Source organism: Asparagus officinalis, chromosome 3 (genome assembly GCF_001876935.1).
Source record: "Asparagus officinalis chromosome 3, Aspof.V1, whole genome shotgun sequence".
Taxonomy (NCBI): domain Eukaryota; kingdom Viridiplantae; phylum Streptophyta; class Magnoliopsida; order Asparagales; family Asparagaceae; genus Asparagus; species Asparagus officinalis.
Window position 1 is genome coordinate 11,502,997 of NC_033796.1, and position 17,355 is coordinate 11,520,351.

Below are 17,355 nucleotides of genomic sequence, written 5' to 3' on the forward strand. Positions count from 1 at the left end.
TGAGAGAATAAAACAACAAATAAGATAATGAAAAGGTAAGAGAGAGGATTAATGGAGGAAAATCCCGATTTTTTCTCTCCAATTTTACCATCGCGTTACACTTAATGCGATCCCTCACCTCCAGCTTTCCTCTCTCGTCGGTGTTTTTTCCGTGCGAAGAGAGGTAAATATGAGATAACAAATGAAATACGTATAATACTTGGATAGTTTTGGACTTTAGGGGCAGAGCCGCGTATTGGATTGTTTTTAGCGGCTAAACAACATGGGAAATAATATGTGGGGCTAGGTTATACGAGGTTCCCATTTTTGGGGTCTTAGATAAATTTTCCTAAAATCTAACATTAATCACAATTGTTAAATGGTGAAAGGAAAAGAAAAGGAAATGATGGACGAGGGCGGTGAACGTACCGCGAAAGCGTCGGTTCTCCGAGCCCCAGACTAATTATAAAAAAGCTTTTACCTAATCTCGGAGCGTAGGCACTGGATTATTTACGTAAAAATTTTCCTTTTACAAATTTTCGTCGTCTTTTGCTTTTTCTTTACTGCAACGTGGAGTGAAGAGGGGAAACAGAGGTAGGGTCAGGTGATTGTCACGAGAAAAATGCCGATTCCCGCCCTTCGCGCTTCTTGAAATCAATCTACAGTCCACAGTAGAAAAAGAGAAAGCGATAGGATCGGGGGGAGACGGAGAGAGAGGGAGGAGATGGGAGAGCCCTAGGTTTAGGGTTTTCGTATGAGATGGCGACGCCTGAGAGGAGCAAGATTGGAGTGGCTCCGCCGCTCTCGAAGTTCGAGGTCAGATCCTTTTGAATCCTCTCTCTCTAGGGGTTTTGGTGATTCTTTCGACGTAATTTGGGATATTTATGTTTTTATCGCGTTTTGGTCTAGGATCGGGCTCCGATTCGGACGGATCGGAGGTTTCGTGAGGTTTATCGGTTAATCGAAGGTTTTGGTGCGATCTGAGATGTTTCGGCATCGTGTCGGTTTTTTCTGGTTTGTTTTAGTTTCTGAGACATTTTCCTAGGATTTAAGGAATGTTGAGGTTTTTCGTTGCGCATTTAGATTCTAGGAATTGGAGTTGACCATGAGAGTGAAACTTTGGTTTTTTGATGTTTACTAGCTGTGGATTTTTTTTAATTTTATTGTTGGTTTGAGGTAATTTTTTAAGTTTTTTAAGCTCATGTTTCTTAGGTCTTTGGATTTTTAGTACACTGACATGCTATTCTTGTTCTCAAAAAATGGTGTAGGTTTTTGATGTAATTAATATTTACTTCATCAGAAGTAGTTTTGGTTGGACTTCGTTATCAATTGATCAGAGCTTTCTCTATTGTCATTTTGATTCTTTCATTTTTTTTTCTTTTTCATTTTTTTCTCTTTAACTTTGTTTGATGATTTATGTGGAAATTTGAAGTTTTGTTCTATAATTAGGGCTTATAAGGATTTGAACTTAAATTTAATGCATTCCAGCGGTGGTTCTTAGTTTTAAGTGCTGGTTATTGAGAAGTATGTTTGTTAGGGTTTAGAGTTTTTGCTTACTTTACTTTTTAGCTGTAGATGGGATAATCAATGAGAGTGTTATTCTAATGGCATCGTCTAAAAATCTCAATTTCTGCACAAATTATTTTCCGTGTAATTATCTCCTAGATCTTGATGGTTTTAACCCCTTTGGCCGGAATTAAGGGGAAGAAAAACATTAGGTCATGAGATTTATCCCTGTCACATGATTTATGTTGTTAGTATCTTCTGATAGTTTTTAACATCGGTTAAGTTTTCTGATAAATTTGTATAGAGTTTTTTTCCCTTTCTATACTCGTTTGTGATATAAGGTGAAGTCGATCTTATGTAGCATAGGAACTCATGATTGTTATTTGTTAGCGTGAATAATGTGTCTAATTGTAATTTTCTTAATGGTTCAAGTGCATATGCTTGTGTGGTACATATTGGGACAAACCCGGGGCCCAATAGAGCACGATCACAGCAATAATAGTGAAAATAGAGATAAAAAGATGGATACATAGATTTACGTGGTTCAGTATAAAATTGCCTACGTCCACGGGCAAGGATAGAAGAATCCACTATAAGGAGAAAACTCTGGAGTTACAATCTCTCTTTTCAAGGAGATACTCTCTCTCTATTTTTTTCTCTCTTTTCAACATGAGGAGTTGTTTCTGGGACGAGTTTTCCTTAAGGATTTAGAGTCTATTTATAGTATTTGGAAAAATACTATGCATAATAAAATATTAATATTTTACTATACAAATAATAATGATGGTGGGGTCCACTTTCTCATTTCTCAAACTTTACGACTGGATGCCCAAGCTTTCGGTGCTTGGATTATTAGGCGCCTGACAATATATTATGAGAGATCTGATTTTATTGTCAGTGGATATGTTGATTCTGATTATGCAGGTGATCGTGATAATAGCAAATCCACCATAGGTTATGTGTTTGTACTTGCTGGCGGAGCTATAAGCTGTGTTTCAAAACTGCAGTGAGTTATGACTACTTCAACAACAGAAGCAGAAAATGTAACAGCTACACAAGCCAGTAAAAAAGCTATGTGGTTAAAGATGGTGCTGGAGGAACTCGACTATGAACAAAAGAAGATATTTTTATTTTGTGAGTGTCAGAATGCTTTGTATTTGGCAAAAAATCCAGCCTTTCATTCAAAGACCAAACACATTCGAGTTCAGTACCACTTCGTTCGTGAGAAAACGAAAGAAGGAACGATGGATATGCATAAAATTCACACCGAAGACAACCTAACAGATTTTTTAACAAAAGCAGTCAGTACTGATAAATATATTTTGTGTCGATCCTCTTATGATCTGACGGAGACGTAAAGCAACATGAAGATTGCAAGATAAAAAGAATGGTGTGAAGATATGATTGATAGAAAGAATGGTGTGAAGATATGATTGATACTCAATCAAATCTTTAAGTGGGAGATTGTCAGGCGCCTAACAATCCAAGCACCGAAAGCTTGGGCATCCAACCACAAAGTTTGAGAAATGAGAGAGTGGGCCCCACCATTATTATTATTTTCATAGTAAAATTATAATATTTTATTATGCATAGTATTTTTCCAAACACTATAAATAGGCTTCAAATCCTTAAGAAAAAATTCATCCCGGAAACAACTCCTATATAGAAGAGTGAGAGAGAAAAAAATAGAGAGAGAGAGTATCTCCTTGTAAAGAGAGATTGTAACTCTAGAGTTTTCTCATCATAGTGGATTCTTCTATCATTGTTCATAAACGTAGGTAATTTTTTGTCGAACCACGTAAATCTGTGTGTCCATCTTTTTATCTATATTTTCACTATTATTGCTGCGATCCTGCTCTATTGGGTCCCGGGTTTGTCCCAACAAGTGGTATTAGAGCCAACTTAGGGTGTTTGTATATATCTACTTATCGTATGCTCTGTGGCTGTCACCAAAGGTGGATCCTCCACATCAGAAAATAAGTTAGGTTATCATTTACCATTTGAAAGTAACATGTACTATTTACGAGTACGACATTATTCATAAATATGGTACTATTCACAAATACGATACTATTCACGGATAAGGTTATTGTTCATAAATACAATTACTATTTACGTGAAATAGTAAGAAGTTATTGTTCGTGGTAGAAGCAATGGCGGCGAAGTTTATGATCGAGAAATTCGACGGGAGTAATTTCTCTCTGTGGAAGTTAAAGATAAAGACTATCTTGAGAAAAAATAATTATCTAGCGGTCATCGGTGTAAGGCCGGCCGACATCAGAGATGATAAGAAGTGGAATGAGATGGACGAAATTGCTATTGTAAATCTCCATCTGGTATTTGCAGACGGAGTGTTGTCAAGCATAAAAGAGAAGAAGATAGCAAAGGAGATCTAGGATACTCTAACAAAGCTATATCAGGCAAAATCCTTGTACAATAAAATCTTCTTACAAAGGAGACTTTACACTCTGAGAATGGCGTAATCTACATCGATGACCGATCACATCAACACCCTAAACACACTGTTCTCTCAACTCATAACGTTGGGGTATACAGTTGGTGCGAATAAACGTGCATAACTTCTACTTCAGAGTCTACTTGACTCGTATGATCAGCTCATTATCAATCTCACAAATAACGTTCTCACAGACAATCTAGTTTTCGATGATGTTGCAGTCGCTGTTCTGGAGGAAGAAAATCAACGTAAGAATAAAGAAGACAGGCAGGCAAGTTCGCAATAGACGGAGGCCTTAACGATGACGAGGGGAAGATCAACAGAACGTGGCTCCAGTGGGAGTCATACCCATGGTAGATCAAAATCACGAAGTAAGAAGAATATTAAATGTTACAACTGTGATAAAAGAGGGCACGTCAAATCAGAATGCTGACACAATAAGAAGAGTGGAGGTAAAAAGTCTTCAGAGTCATCAATATCTCAAGGATGTGTTGTCAGCACATCAGACGATGGTAAAATTCTATTCAGTGGAGCAATCATTGTTGATGAAGGCAGAATGAGGTTTGCTGATGTATGGCTTCTAGATTTAGCAGCCTCCTGGCACATGACCTCCCGGAGAGAATGATTTCACAAATATAAACCTATCTCAGGAGGATCTGTATTCATGGGGAATGATCATGCCTTGGAGATTTTTAGTATTGGCATTATCAAAATCAAAATATTTGATGGTACAATACGCATCATTCAAGATGTACGACATGTGAAGGGTTTGAAGAAGAATCTATTATCTTTGGGATAATTAGATGAGCTCGGATGCAAAACCCATATAGAAAATAAGATCATGAAGATTGTTAGAGGGACGCTTGTGGTAATAAAAGAAGAAAAGATAACTGTAAATTTATATATGCTCAAAGGAGAAACCCTGCAGGAAGCTGGTTCATGTGTGGCATCAACCAGCCGTGGAGAAGAAAAAACCATGATGTGACATCGCAAACCAGGCCACATGTCAGAACGAGACTTGAAGATTCTCTCTGATCAGAAGCTACTTCCTGGACTTAATTCGGTAGCTCTTCCATTCTGCGAGCATTGTGTTACAAGTAAGCAGCATCGGCTGAAGTTCAACACATCAAGTTCTAGAAGCAAGACTATTCTGGAACTGGTTCATTCTGATGTATGGCAAGCATCGGTTATATCTTTGGGAGGAGAAAAGTATTTTGTGTCCTTTATTAATGACTACTCCAGAAGATGTTGGGTGTATCCTATCAAGAAGAAGCCGGATGTGTTCTCAGTCTTTAAAGCCTACAAAGCACGAGTCGAGCTTGAATCTGAGAAGATCAAGTGCTTGAGGTCAGATAATGAAGGAGAATATACAGACGGTGAATTCCTAACATTCTGCAAGTAAGAAGGCATCAAAAGATAATTTAGCACTGCTTATACTCCTCAATAAAATAGAGTGGCGGAGCGGATGAACAAAACTCTATTGGAAAGAATAAGAGCTATGTTGGTAACTGTAAATCTGGATAAAGTCTTTTGGATGGAAGCAGTAAAAACCGCATGTTATGTGGTAAATCGATCTCTATTAACTACAATACAATTAAAGACGCCGATGAAGATGTGGACTGACAAGCCAGCTGATTATTCTAACCTCTATATATTTAGAAGTGCAGTGTACGCAATGTACAATATCCAAGAAATTATAAAGTTAGATTCAAAATCCAAAAAATAAATATTCTTGAGGTATGCTGATGGAGTAAAGGAGTATCACCTATGGGATCCTACTGATCGCAAAGTTATCATCAGCAAAGATGTTATTTTCGTAGAAAATTAACTACAAAGTGGTGAAAAAGAAAATAACTCAAGGAAGGACTCAGAGACTGTAGCTATTTATGTAGAAGATGATCCGAATTCTTCTGAAGCAACACTGGAGCATGATGTACAAGAACCAGTCAAGTTTGAGGCTCCATAAGCTCAAAGGTCAACTCGTGAGAGAAGACCACCGACTTGGCACTCGGAGTATATTACGAAGAGTAATGTTACATACTGTCTTCTAACAGAAGACGGAGAGCCATCAACTTTTAATGAAGTTGAATGACACAGATGCATCTTTGTGGATGATAACAATACAAGAAGAAATTGAAGCTCTCCATAAGAACAAGACTTGGAAAAACTTGTGTCACTGTCACAAGGAAGAAAGACCATTGGAAACAAATGGGTCTACAAGATCAAGCGAAATGGCCATGATCAAGTGGAGCGATATCGTGCTAGATTAGTGGTAAAAGGATATGCTCAGAAAGAATGTATTGATTTTAATAAAATATTTTCTCTTGTAGTTCGACTTACAACAGTCCGAATAGCATTGACTATGAGCGTTATATTTGACTTACATCTAGAGTAACTAGATGTGAAAACAATATTTCTTTATAAAGATCTTGAAGAAGAAATTTACATACTCCAACCAGAAGGTTTTGAAGAAAAAAAAGAGAACTTGGTTTGCAGATTGAATAAATCTCTGTACGGTCTAAAGCAGATGCCGAGGTGTTGGTACAAGAGATTTGATTCATTCATCATGAGTCTTGGATACAATAGAATTAATTCAAACCCTTGTGCATATTTCAAGAGGTTTGGTAAAAATAACTTTGTTATTTTATTATTGTATGTTGACGACATATTGGTTGCAGGCCCCAACAAAGATCGTATCAAAGAATTAAAAGTTCAGTTAGCTAGAAAAAATTAAAATAAAGGATTTAGGATCCACAAACAAAATTCTAGGGATGCAAATTTATCGAGACAGAGTTAATAGGAAGATTTGACTTTCTCAGAAGAACTATTTGAAGAAAATTTTACGGCGCTTTTACATGCAAGATTGTAAGTCAATTTCTACCTCACTTCCTATTAATTTTAAGTTATCCTCCAGCATGAGCCCTAGCAGTGAAGAAGAGAGGATGAAGATGTCTCGAGTGTCGTATGCATCAGCAATGGGAAGCTTAATGTTTCCTATGATTTGTACAAGACCAGACATTGCACAAGCAGTGGGAGTGGTTAGTCGATACATAAAAAATTCTGGTAAAGAGCATTGGAATGTTGTAAAGAGGGTTTTAAGATATGTTCAAGAAACTTCAAATATTGCATTATGTTATGGGGGATCTGATTTTATTATCAGTGGATATGTTGGTTCTGATTATGCAGGTGATCGTTATAATAGCAAATCCATCACATGTTATGTGTTTGTACTTGTTGGCGGAGCTATAAGCTGGGTTTCAAAACTGCAATCAGTTATGGCTACTTCAACAACAGAAGCATAATATGTAGCAGCTACACAAGCCAGTAAAGAAGTAATGTGGTTGAAGATGATACTGGAGGAACTCGGCTATGAACAATAGAAGATATCTTTATTTTGTGACACTCAGAGTGCTTTGCATTTGGCAAGAAATCCAGCCTTTTATTCAAAGACCAAACACATTCAAGTTCAGTACCACTTCGTTCGTGAGAAAGTGGAAGAAGAAATAATGGATATGCAGAAAATTCATACCAAAGACAACCTAGCATATTTTTTTGACAAAAGCAGTCAGTACTGACAAATTTATTTGGTGTCGATCCTCTTATGGTCTGACGGAGACGTAAAAAATATGAAGATTGCAAGATAGAAATAATGGTGTGAAGATATGATTGATACTCAATCAAATCTTCAAGTGGGAGATTGTCAGGAGCCTAACAATCAAAGCATCGAAAGCTAGGGCATCCAGCCACAAAGTTTGAGAAATGAGAGAGTAGGTCCCACCATCATTATTATTTGCATAGCAAAATATTAATATTTTATTATGCATAGCGTTTTTCCAAACACTATAAATAGGTTCTAAATCCTTAAGGAAAAACCCATCCCAGAAACAACTCCTCATATAGAAGAGAAAAAAATAGAGAGTGAGAGTATCTCCTTGTAAAGAGAGATTATAACTACAGAGTTTTCTCCTCATATTAGATTCTTCTATCATTGTCCGTGGATGTAGGTAATTTTCTGTCGAACCATGTAAATCTGTGTGTCCATATTTTTATCTCTATTTTCACTACTATTGCTGCGATCCTGCTCTATTAGGCCCCGGGTTTGTCCCAACAGTACACAGAGTTCATTTATCACTTTAGCTTCTCGGGTTCTTAGGAATTAGGAGTCTTTCCCAATTTTATTTGATTTTTATTTGGGGTGATGGTTTTTATTATGATGCATCACAGGTGTATTATTTATGCATTTAAACCTGTTTTTTGTTTTGCCAGACATGTTAAGTGGATTGCTTTCCATTTTTGCCCTTTATTTATATGCCTCACGGACCCGAAAATGGGACAGATAGGGGGGACAGGTGAGGTGTCCCCCATTAATTGCATAATGAGCTGGCCATGACCAGCTCATTGTGCAATTAAGGGGGACACCTCACCTGTCTCCCCTATCTGTCCCACCCCCCCTATCTGTCTCATTTTTGGGTCCCTGTAGAAGCACCCTATTTTTCTGACAAAACCCTCCTTGCAATATTTCATCAGCCAATCTTTGCTCATGTGAGAAAGGATTTCTTCTGTGTAAGATCAAGCTTATCCATTGAACATTGTTTTCTTGGATTTTGAGATACCATCTCTCTGGTGTAACTCCGGCATCTGGTTTGTTATCTATTTGTGCAAGTGCAGATATATTTTTTAGTAAAATTTCTGTGTTCCACAGCTTCATACTGTTTGCCATCAAGTCAAATATTGGTTTCAGGTTATAGATGAACCTTATATTCTCTTATCTGCTGAATTGCTAACTTATTTTCCCTTCTTGAGTCCTTTCATCTTGTGTTCTTGATCTGACTCACTCTTCACCCTTTTACATTTTCACTCTCCGATTTTGCTGTTTTCATTATAACTTCCATTAGTTCATAATCTACAGTTCTAATTTCACATGCTGAGTTTATATGGTTTTTTCTCTCATCATTGGATCAATACAACCCCAATTTATAAGTCCTGATAGATTGACAAAGATTTTTCTTTTTTGTTGCACATTAAGCTGATCATTAAATGTCTACATCATCTGGATATGTAAAACCATCACACATTTTATCCTTTGATGCTTACCTATTCTTGAACACAGGGAACAACATGACTATGATGCTTTAACATTCTGCAATGGACTGTTCTATTTTGTCAATGTTAACTCTTAAGTAATTGAACTTGGGACTTAATTGCAGAAGTGTGGATGTTGAATAATATTTTGGCATTCTGGCAATAAATATGTGCAAAAGTGTGGACGTTGCTTCATCTTTCATATGGTCTTAAAGTGCCTCTTGCTATTTGTTAGGTTGATGATTATTGTGAAACCGGTTTCGTGTAATCCACTTGATCTATTTTACTATTTGATGCAGGATTCACCTATCTTCAACTTCATCAATAATCTATCTCCTATCCAGCCTGTAAAGTCAGCACATGGAGTGCAAGTGTTCCATTCTTTGAGTTTTGCATCAATTTCTTCGGTCTTTGCTTCGCCACATATCAATTCGCAAAAGGAATCTAGATTTTTGATAAAGTAAATATCAGTTTGTAATTCATATTCTAGAGATTATTAACTATAGAGTTTCTGATAAAGTTTTTTTTCTCTTTTCTTTAGGCATCCTTGTTCGGACTTGTCAAAATTGGAGAATTCTTCTGATAATTTGGATGAACGCAGCCTATGCCCAGGTATATCAGATGCTAGTAACCCTGCTGTTGCTCGAGAAAATTGCAGTACAATATGCTCACTGAATGAAGCTGCTGTTGACCCTCCTGAGGAATGTTCAACCCAGCCTAGCAACTTGTCTCAATCAATTCTGTATGACACTTGTAGTCCCAACCATAATACCACACTTTGTTATGACAACAAAGCTGAAGTTAATTTAGTTAGTGGTCAGACGTCAGTTCAAGTAGCTCATGTCGTCGACGATGGTACCGAAAAGAGGAAGCTTTTTTTATTTGCTAAAAAGATCGAGCTCATGAAAGACACCACACAAAATAAGGAAGAAATTGGTGCTTGTGACTGGGAGAATTTAATTTCTGTAGATGCTGATGATCTGCTGATTTTCGATTCCTCTACTGATTCAGGGGCTTGCAATAGTGAGGCTAATTCGTTAACTTCGTCACAGAAGCCTGTAGATGGCAGTGTTCCTTACCTTCAAAATGCTCCCCAGTATCCTCCAGGAGGGTTCAGTGAACAGTTAATTGAGGAAAATGAAACAGATCACACTCCCCAGATACTTTCAGGCTCTTTTCAGAATCAAATTTTGTTGAATGATCCAAATCACGAAACTGGAAAGGGAGCTGACAGTTGCTTCCCCTTAGACTGCAAGGTAACTGAAATTTATGGGGCTACACCATGTGGTTTACTTCATAATATATTGCACCTGTCTCCGTGACTCTTCAGTGTCTGAAATGGTAACATACTCTAAGTATATATTTATCTTTTTTATTGAATTTAGGGACCAGAATGTGTAGTACATGATATGATGGTTATGGTGGTGGTCAAACATATGCTAGAAACTCAACCTTTTCATGGATTGAACTTTCCGCCTGGCCAGCCTACGATTCTGAGGGGTTTACAGCATAATTTTTTTGCTGAAGTTATCCTTCTTATTTCTTCTGTTTTCTTATTTTTCTGTTTCTTTTGACTTATTGATAAGTGATTGAGAGTACATGGTTTCAGATGATCTCTGGGTAAAAGCCTCATGGTTGCAAGATGAAATATTTATGCACTTCTGTTTTTTCTGCTTCCTAGTGATTCACCTTTCCTAACAGGCTAAATTATACGATCCACTTTGGTTAGTGGTTGCCATCTTAACCCATTAGCTTAAGCTAATGGGATTAGTTATCTTACAATAAGGTATGATTATGATGCACAACTTGCACATGGAAGCTGTAAGTTATCATGAACATTGAGCTTCTGTCGCCTCTTGCCATTGTTGCCTTTGATTTTGTAAGTCGGAAGTTTCATTTTCTGGGTTCACAAGGAAACACATGGCATAAAAGCGCATATTCAAACTTTATTTTCCTCACTTTATTCTAGGATTATCCTAAAACAAACATACCCTCTCTTGCTCTTCATCTCTTGCTGAGAAAGTTACTTGGTACCATTCTTATATTACAATCCGATGGCTTTTGCTTTTGCATAGAAGTTGTGTCCAACCCTCACAATAGAGCACTTGGATGAAAGCAAAGTATGTGCTAGAGGTCTTTTGGCACGGCCCAAATGTCCATGAATGTTAAACTTTGATTGGTATTCATTTGTAAAAGTCCACAATCCAAAGAACTTAAGTTTTTGGATTAAACGGCTTTCTTGTGATAATTGACATCCCGAATAACACTTCTTGACATCTAAATAGAACTAGTTTTTTTCCCTCATAATGATTTAGTAATTAGCACATATATTGCCTCTACCACTATTTACTCAGAAATTGATTCTCATCAACAACGTGGAATGAGAAGGCGTTGTCTGACTTTTGAGTTAGCTGGAGGTTCTACAAAGAACTCAAACAACAACTCTAAACTCCATCCTTCAGTATCATCGCTATCCAGCAGAAAATTTACTTTAGACGATAAACTATCAATTTTATCGAAGCCAGAAAGTAGTTCATCACAACGTGTATTGCCCGGTATCGGTTTGCATTTAAACACTCTTGCCACAACACCAAGTGATAGAATGGTCACTAAGGAAACTCTTGCTTTTGGTAAACGTTTTATCAGTATGCCATGCTCTACTAGCCCGTTCCCTCCAATAACAGCTGTGCAGAAGTCTGTGAACAAGTCACTGGATGTTATAAAAGATGAACATCCCACTGGTAGTGGAGTTCCAGGCCTTGAAGTCACACACGATGATGCTTCCGAAGCTCCGGCTGATGGCGAAAATTTAATGCAGGGCAGTCCCAAGAAGAAAAAGTAAGATACTCAATCTGACTTCTCGACTTCTTACTCTTCAGCATTAGATAATTAACATAGCATCTCTATGTGTCATTATATGCAGGCGGAAATCAGAAAATGGCGGTGAAAGTGAGGGTTGCAAGCGCTGCAACTGTAAAAAGTCAAAATGTTTAAAGCTGTAAGGTTCTTTTAACGTAATCATATTTCTGAGAATACATTTGGTACAACTGTGTTAAAATTTCAGGAGAGCTCCATCTTCCTTGTTCCAAGGAAAAATAGAATAATGGGACAAAAATACTCCTTCAAATACATATCAAGAGTAGCTGGGTTTTTTTTTTCCATGGGTCCAATAACTTTTCAAGTTGTTTGGCTGCAACTATTGAACAAATTTCAAGTCTTATACCTTGTAGCTCAGGAAATACTTGTCAGATTTATGTAATTCTTTCAATATGATGATTGAATGGAAAACACTATTTGAGAATAAGATAATAAATGCAAATTTAATTGTATTTGGCAATAGTGAACAATGCAAGCCTTTTAAGAGGTCTTGACCCCTCTATTCATGTTATCAGTTCCATCGCCATCCACGTGAAGAAAAATGGGGGGCAGAACTAGGTAACCTTATTTCTACATTTGACAGACATTAGTGGAAATTCCTCTTCAATAGTTTAAACTGATATCTTCCAGGTTGTTCCAACTTCTTAATGCCATCCTTGAGGGACCTTTATTCTGTTTCTCTATCCTTTTCAATGGTGATGCTCATCTCTCAAAAAAATGTCAAGATTGATCTTCCTGAGCTGAAGGGCAAAGTAATTTGGAGATCCTGCTTTTCTTTATGTGAACATTGACATCTTGAACCATTATGTGTTAGTCCACTTTATGTGTTAAATATGACTTCTACCTTCTTTTGTTTTGGATTCTTGAGTTATTTCATCAAGTTTCAACTCAAGTTTATTTTCAAATTTCATAATTTGTCCTCATTTGTCCCTTCCTCTGAGGAAAGTCCGTGGCTTTTGCCCAATATCTTTGTAGATGAAGCACTGTGTTGTAGGTTGTTCATAGCCTTTTGCCATGGAATGATTTCCTTGAGTCCTTTGAAGTTTTACTTCTGGCTTCCTCTTTTAATATCAGCAACTACTACAATGACTTGAATACATGATAAACCCTATCTAAAATCAGACACCAGCTAATTTTCTCCTTACACTGCATGTCACAGTCCTACCTCCCTTCTGTCCTCTCGATCTCTTCATGTGAGTCAACTTGGTTCTTCCAGACCGTACCTTTCTATTTTTTCAGTTGCTTGATCCATTGCCAGGACCCGCATGGAGAATGTATAAAGTTCTTTTGCTATTTGATTTCCTGCTAATCATATCATGGCATCATGCTGATTGCTGATGTCCTTTGCAGTTACTGTGAGTGTTTTGCTGCTGGAATCTACTGTGTTGAGCCTTGCTCCTGCCAAGGATGTTTCAACAAACCAATTCATGAAGAAACTGTTCTGGCTACTCGCAAGCAAATAGAATCTCGTAATCCACTTGCATTTGCTCCCAAAGTAATTCGAGCTTCTAAACCTGTTCAAGATATGGCGGTGAGTATTGCAGCTGATAACCACTTTTTATCACATTATTTATCAGTTGCTCAGGGATTGGGTCCTTTAATTATCCTTCAGGAAGAAACCAACAAGACTCCTGCTTCAGCCAGACATAAAAGAGGATGTAATTGCAAGAAATCAAGTTGCCTAAAGAAATATTGCGAATGTTTCCAGGTTTATTTCTTGGCCCATTAACTTCTTTTTATTGTTTTGATCTGATTTTTATGCTGTGCTTTCTTTGAAGGGTGGTGTTGGATGCTCTGCAAGCTGCAGGTGTGAGGGATGTAAAAATGCATTTGGACGAAAAGATGGTCAGTACTTCTTTTGGTTATATTTCCTTTTCTGAATTAGATCATTAATGGTACATGTATTACTTTCCTTGACCAATTCCTAGTTCACTATTTGTCCTTTTGAGTGATTGACTTGCAAATTTCTTTGTTTATTCTTCACCAAATATACATAATTACGAAATCTCTCTCTCTCTCTCTCTCTCTCTCTCTCTCTCTCTCTAATTGTCCCTATACTTCCCCACTTATGTTTTTTCAAACTGGTGGTAACTCTTCTGCACCAACCTTTTCTTTTGAACTTGGGGTTGTGTGGCACATGATCTTTAATATGTGAATTTGAACTTTTTTAGATAGATTTTAAATAGGGGCACTGGTTTGTAGTCTTTGCTTGTACAGAAGCATGTCCATGCAGAGGAGGACTTTCAATTTAGACCGTGTCGTCTTATTTAATATCCGTAGCTTTCTAGGGGTGTGTGAAATTTTATGCATTGTGTCAGCTACTACAGAGTTGTTAGTGGAGGAGTTTATGAGGACGGTTCTGGATAATTTCCTTGAAAAGTGTGCCTCTTATTCAAATGGCTTGTTTATTTTGTGAATCGTTAGAATGCCCTTAGACTCCTACTGCAGTTCTTTTCCCATAAGTAGCTTGTAGTTGCTTGGTTTTTTTGGATGCTATAGGCAAAATTTTGCCCCTTCTGTTTGGTGCAAATAAAATTAATAAGAATTGGAATATATCTTTTATATTCAAATTGATGTTCTGTTTTTTCCATATCATGTTGCTTAGTACCTTATACCTGTTTGGTTATCGTCTTCTGTCTTATATGTGGTGGTGATTGGTGCATAATTTGCCTAAGTAGGCGCTGAAGCTGTTCATGCGGAAGACATAATGGATGTTTCTGAGAAGCAACAGGACGAACAGCAAGATGGTCAACAGAATGATATTGCTCAAAAGAATGAACATTATTCACCAGAAAGCATATTGCCAATTACACCATCTTTTGAAACTTGCAGGTTGGACACTTCAGAGCTTATTGCTCTTATCGCTTGTTCTGCATGGTTCTAAAGCCCAATTTTTTTTTCTCTACAGACCCTTTGTCAAACCTCCTTTTCCTTCAAGTGGGAAGCCACCGCGGTCTTCTGCACTTTCCGCCTGCTATCCAACATCACAGACTCTCAGAAGATGCGAGTTTCTCTCCAAACCAAAAACTGTGGATCATTCTAATTCCCTTGCAAATGATGATACTCCTGAGATCCTCAGATGTGATGCATCTCCTAACAACAGTGTGAAGATTATATCTCCAAACGGGAAGAGGGTTTCTCCTCCACATGGTGCACTTGGAATATCTCCAAACCGTAAAGGAGGAAGGAAACTGATACTAAAATCAATTCCTTCTTTTCCATCTCTCAATGGAGATGTGTCTAATGAACACCCAGCAAGCTATTCAAGTGATCCTCTTAGTTAGTCCGTGTTGAATTAAGGTATTATTTAAGAGCGTGGTAGATTAATTTATATTAATCTTTTTTGTTCATTTAATTTTTTTTTGCATCTTACATTTAATACTTATCCAGATGATTTGGAGCTGAATGACCTTGATGCTGCTGAAGGAAAAATAATTAATCATGTTTGGCCAAGCTAAGAAGATTGGCTACTATTATATGAAGTGTTAATGAACTGTCCGTGTTAGTTATTGCTATTGAGGTATGTTACTATGTATAATGTAGATTAATGAGTAGCACTTTTATGTCTTTTTTATGTATCTATGTACACATGTACTGTTCACCAACTATAGAATTTTAAAGGAGTGGCCCATCTCTTTGAGTTTTCCCATCTTTTTCTCTCAGCTTCATTTGAGAATTCTTTTGGCGTGGTTTTCTATGGATACATGAAAATTTTATAAAAGAAAATAGAATTGGCTTGTTCATCTACTTGGACTTGGGACTAGTCCAGAATTGGTGTGTGCTTGATTTTATTTCACTATATCAATGTTTAGTGTCTTAAAATTCTCAGCATAAAAAGAATCTATCGATTTCATGGAATAACTAGTGCTACATCTGATACGGGTGTATCTTCTCTGTTTCGGGAGCTTAGCGATCTTCATAGGAGCTTGATGATAGATGATTCTCATGGTAGCTTGTAAATAGAAGCGTGGACGGAGTCATCGGTAGCGACGAAAACGGTCAAAAGCAGGAAAACAATGAAAATCAGGAAGCTAGCGAAACAGCTCTGGTCGGTCGACCGACGAGCTAGTACCGGTTGACTGATGAAGCTATGTCTGTCGACCAAACAACCATTCCCAATCGACCGAAGCATGCACGCTACAGGTCGAGAATTAGGCATTCTTGTCGGTCGACCGACACACTTGTCGGTCGACCGAGAGGGGCCGACTGGTCGACCAATGGAGGGAATGTCGGTCGACCGAATCGGGTTTTCTGGGTTGATCTGGACTCCTATTTTGTACGAATCCAAGTTGGGTTTGTCTTGGTTCTTGGTTATTTACCATTTTACCAACCACGTTGTTTAAGATATAAATAGAGATTGTTTAGGGTTTCTAAACATCAGATTAGAGTTTAAAGAGGATAGTGAAGTTCTTTATTCTAGAGAGATTGTGAGAGAGATTTTATAATACTTTATTCTTCATAATCTAGAAAATGTATTTTTCTTCGCCAATTGAATTGTTTTGTGTGTTTTATTATTTTCTTCTCAAACCTATATTTGATAATTCCGCGATCAAAGGTGCTCGCTCGACGACTCGTATCAAGTTGGTATCAGAGCAAATTCAGATCCTGTGAAGGGGTATCCTGCGTATAGTCCTTACTCGATCGCAATACAAGAAGTTATGCGAGATTCTTGTTTCTTTGAAAGAAGTCCAGAAGTCAAGTAAGAAGAAGAAGATGGCTGAAAACGACAATTCATCCAAACTTGACACGATGGAGAAACAGATCGAGACCATCAGTTCGACGCTCACGAAGCTCGTCGATCTCATCCACAGAGGCGACAAAAAGGTTGAACCTTCGTTGGGGGTGAAACAGGCGACCTGTAGAATCCGATGGAGACAATGAGAATTCAGATTCTGACGAGGAGGTCGAGATCGTCAAAACTGTTCCACATCAAGGGGGTAAGAGTTTTTACCAGAATTTAAAGATTGATTTCAGAGTTGAGATTTTTGTTTATGATGGGAGTGTCAACGTTGAGAAGCTTGATGATTAGATCGAACGTATGGAGATCTATTTCACTCTTTATGGTTATTCGTCAAAGGAGAAGATTATTTTTGCGACATTGAAGCTTTCTGGGCACGCGTTGACGTGGTGAAAATCCTACTGCAAACAGGAAAAGAAATCTGTATCGTGGAGCGGGTTCAAGGATCTACTAAGGAAACAATTCTACCTGGTAGGATTCTTTGAAGAGCGTTTGTACAAGTGGTACGGCTTGCTTCAAAGATTCAATCATCTGTTCAAAAATACACTACAGAGTTTCAGCAGCAAGCGAGGGTCCTCAACATTGCGGCAGAGGAGTACTCTGTTTTTATGAAGTATATGACGGGTTTAAACGAATACATCCGGAAGGAGATGAACTGATGAAGCTATTCACGGTTGAGTCGATTACGGAGGCGAGCGTGAAGTCTATTGTCATTGAA

The 17,355-nt window shown here is 37.7% G+C and overlaps 1 protein-coding gene across 1 annotated transcript; it reads left to right on the top strand.

Moving 5' to 3' along the window:
* LOC109832998 (protein tesmin/TSO1-like CXC 2) lies at window positions 463-15,548 on the top strand. Its single transcript, XM_020400521.1, has 11 exons — window positions 463-795; window positions 9,322-9,482; window positions 9,564-10,279; window positions 11,380-11,860; window positions 11,946-12,020; window positions 13,250-13,430; window positions 13,512-13,607; window positions 13,678-13,744; window positions 14,578-14,731; window positions 14,808-15,199; window positions 15,290-15,548. The coding sequence occupies exons 1-10, from the start codon at window positions 739-741 to the stop codon at window positions 15,181-15,183; spliced, it is 2,364 nt and encodes a 787-aa protein (XP_020256110.1). The 5' UTR covers window positions 463-738; the 3' UTR covers window positions 15,184-15,199; window positions 15,290-15,548.

Excerpts from the sequence above, each read along its gene's own strand:
- LOC109832998 (XM_020400521.1), top strand. The coding sequence starts at position 739 with ATGGCGACGCCTGAGAGGAGCAAGATTGGAGTGGCTCCGCCGCTCTCG. Across the intron at positions 9,483-9,563 it reads GAATCTAGATTTTTGATAAA|GCATCCTTGTTCGGACTTGT; the intron begins GTAAATATCAGT and ends TCTTTTCTTTAG. Across the intron at positions 14,732-14,807 it reads CCATCTTTTGAAACTTGCAG|ACCCTTTGTCAAACCTCCTT; the intron begins GTTGGACACTTC and ends TTTTCTCTACAG.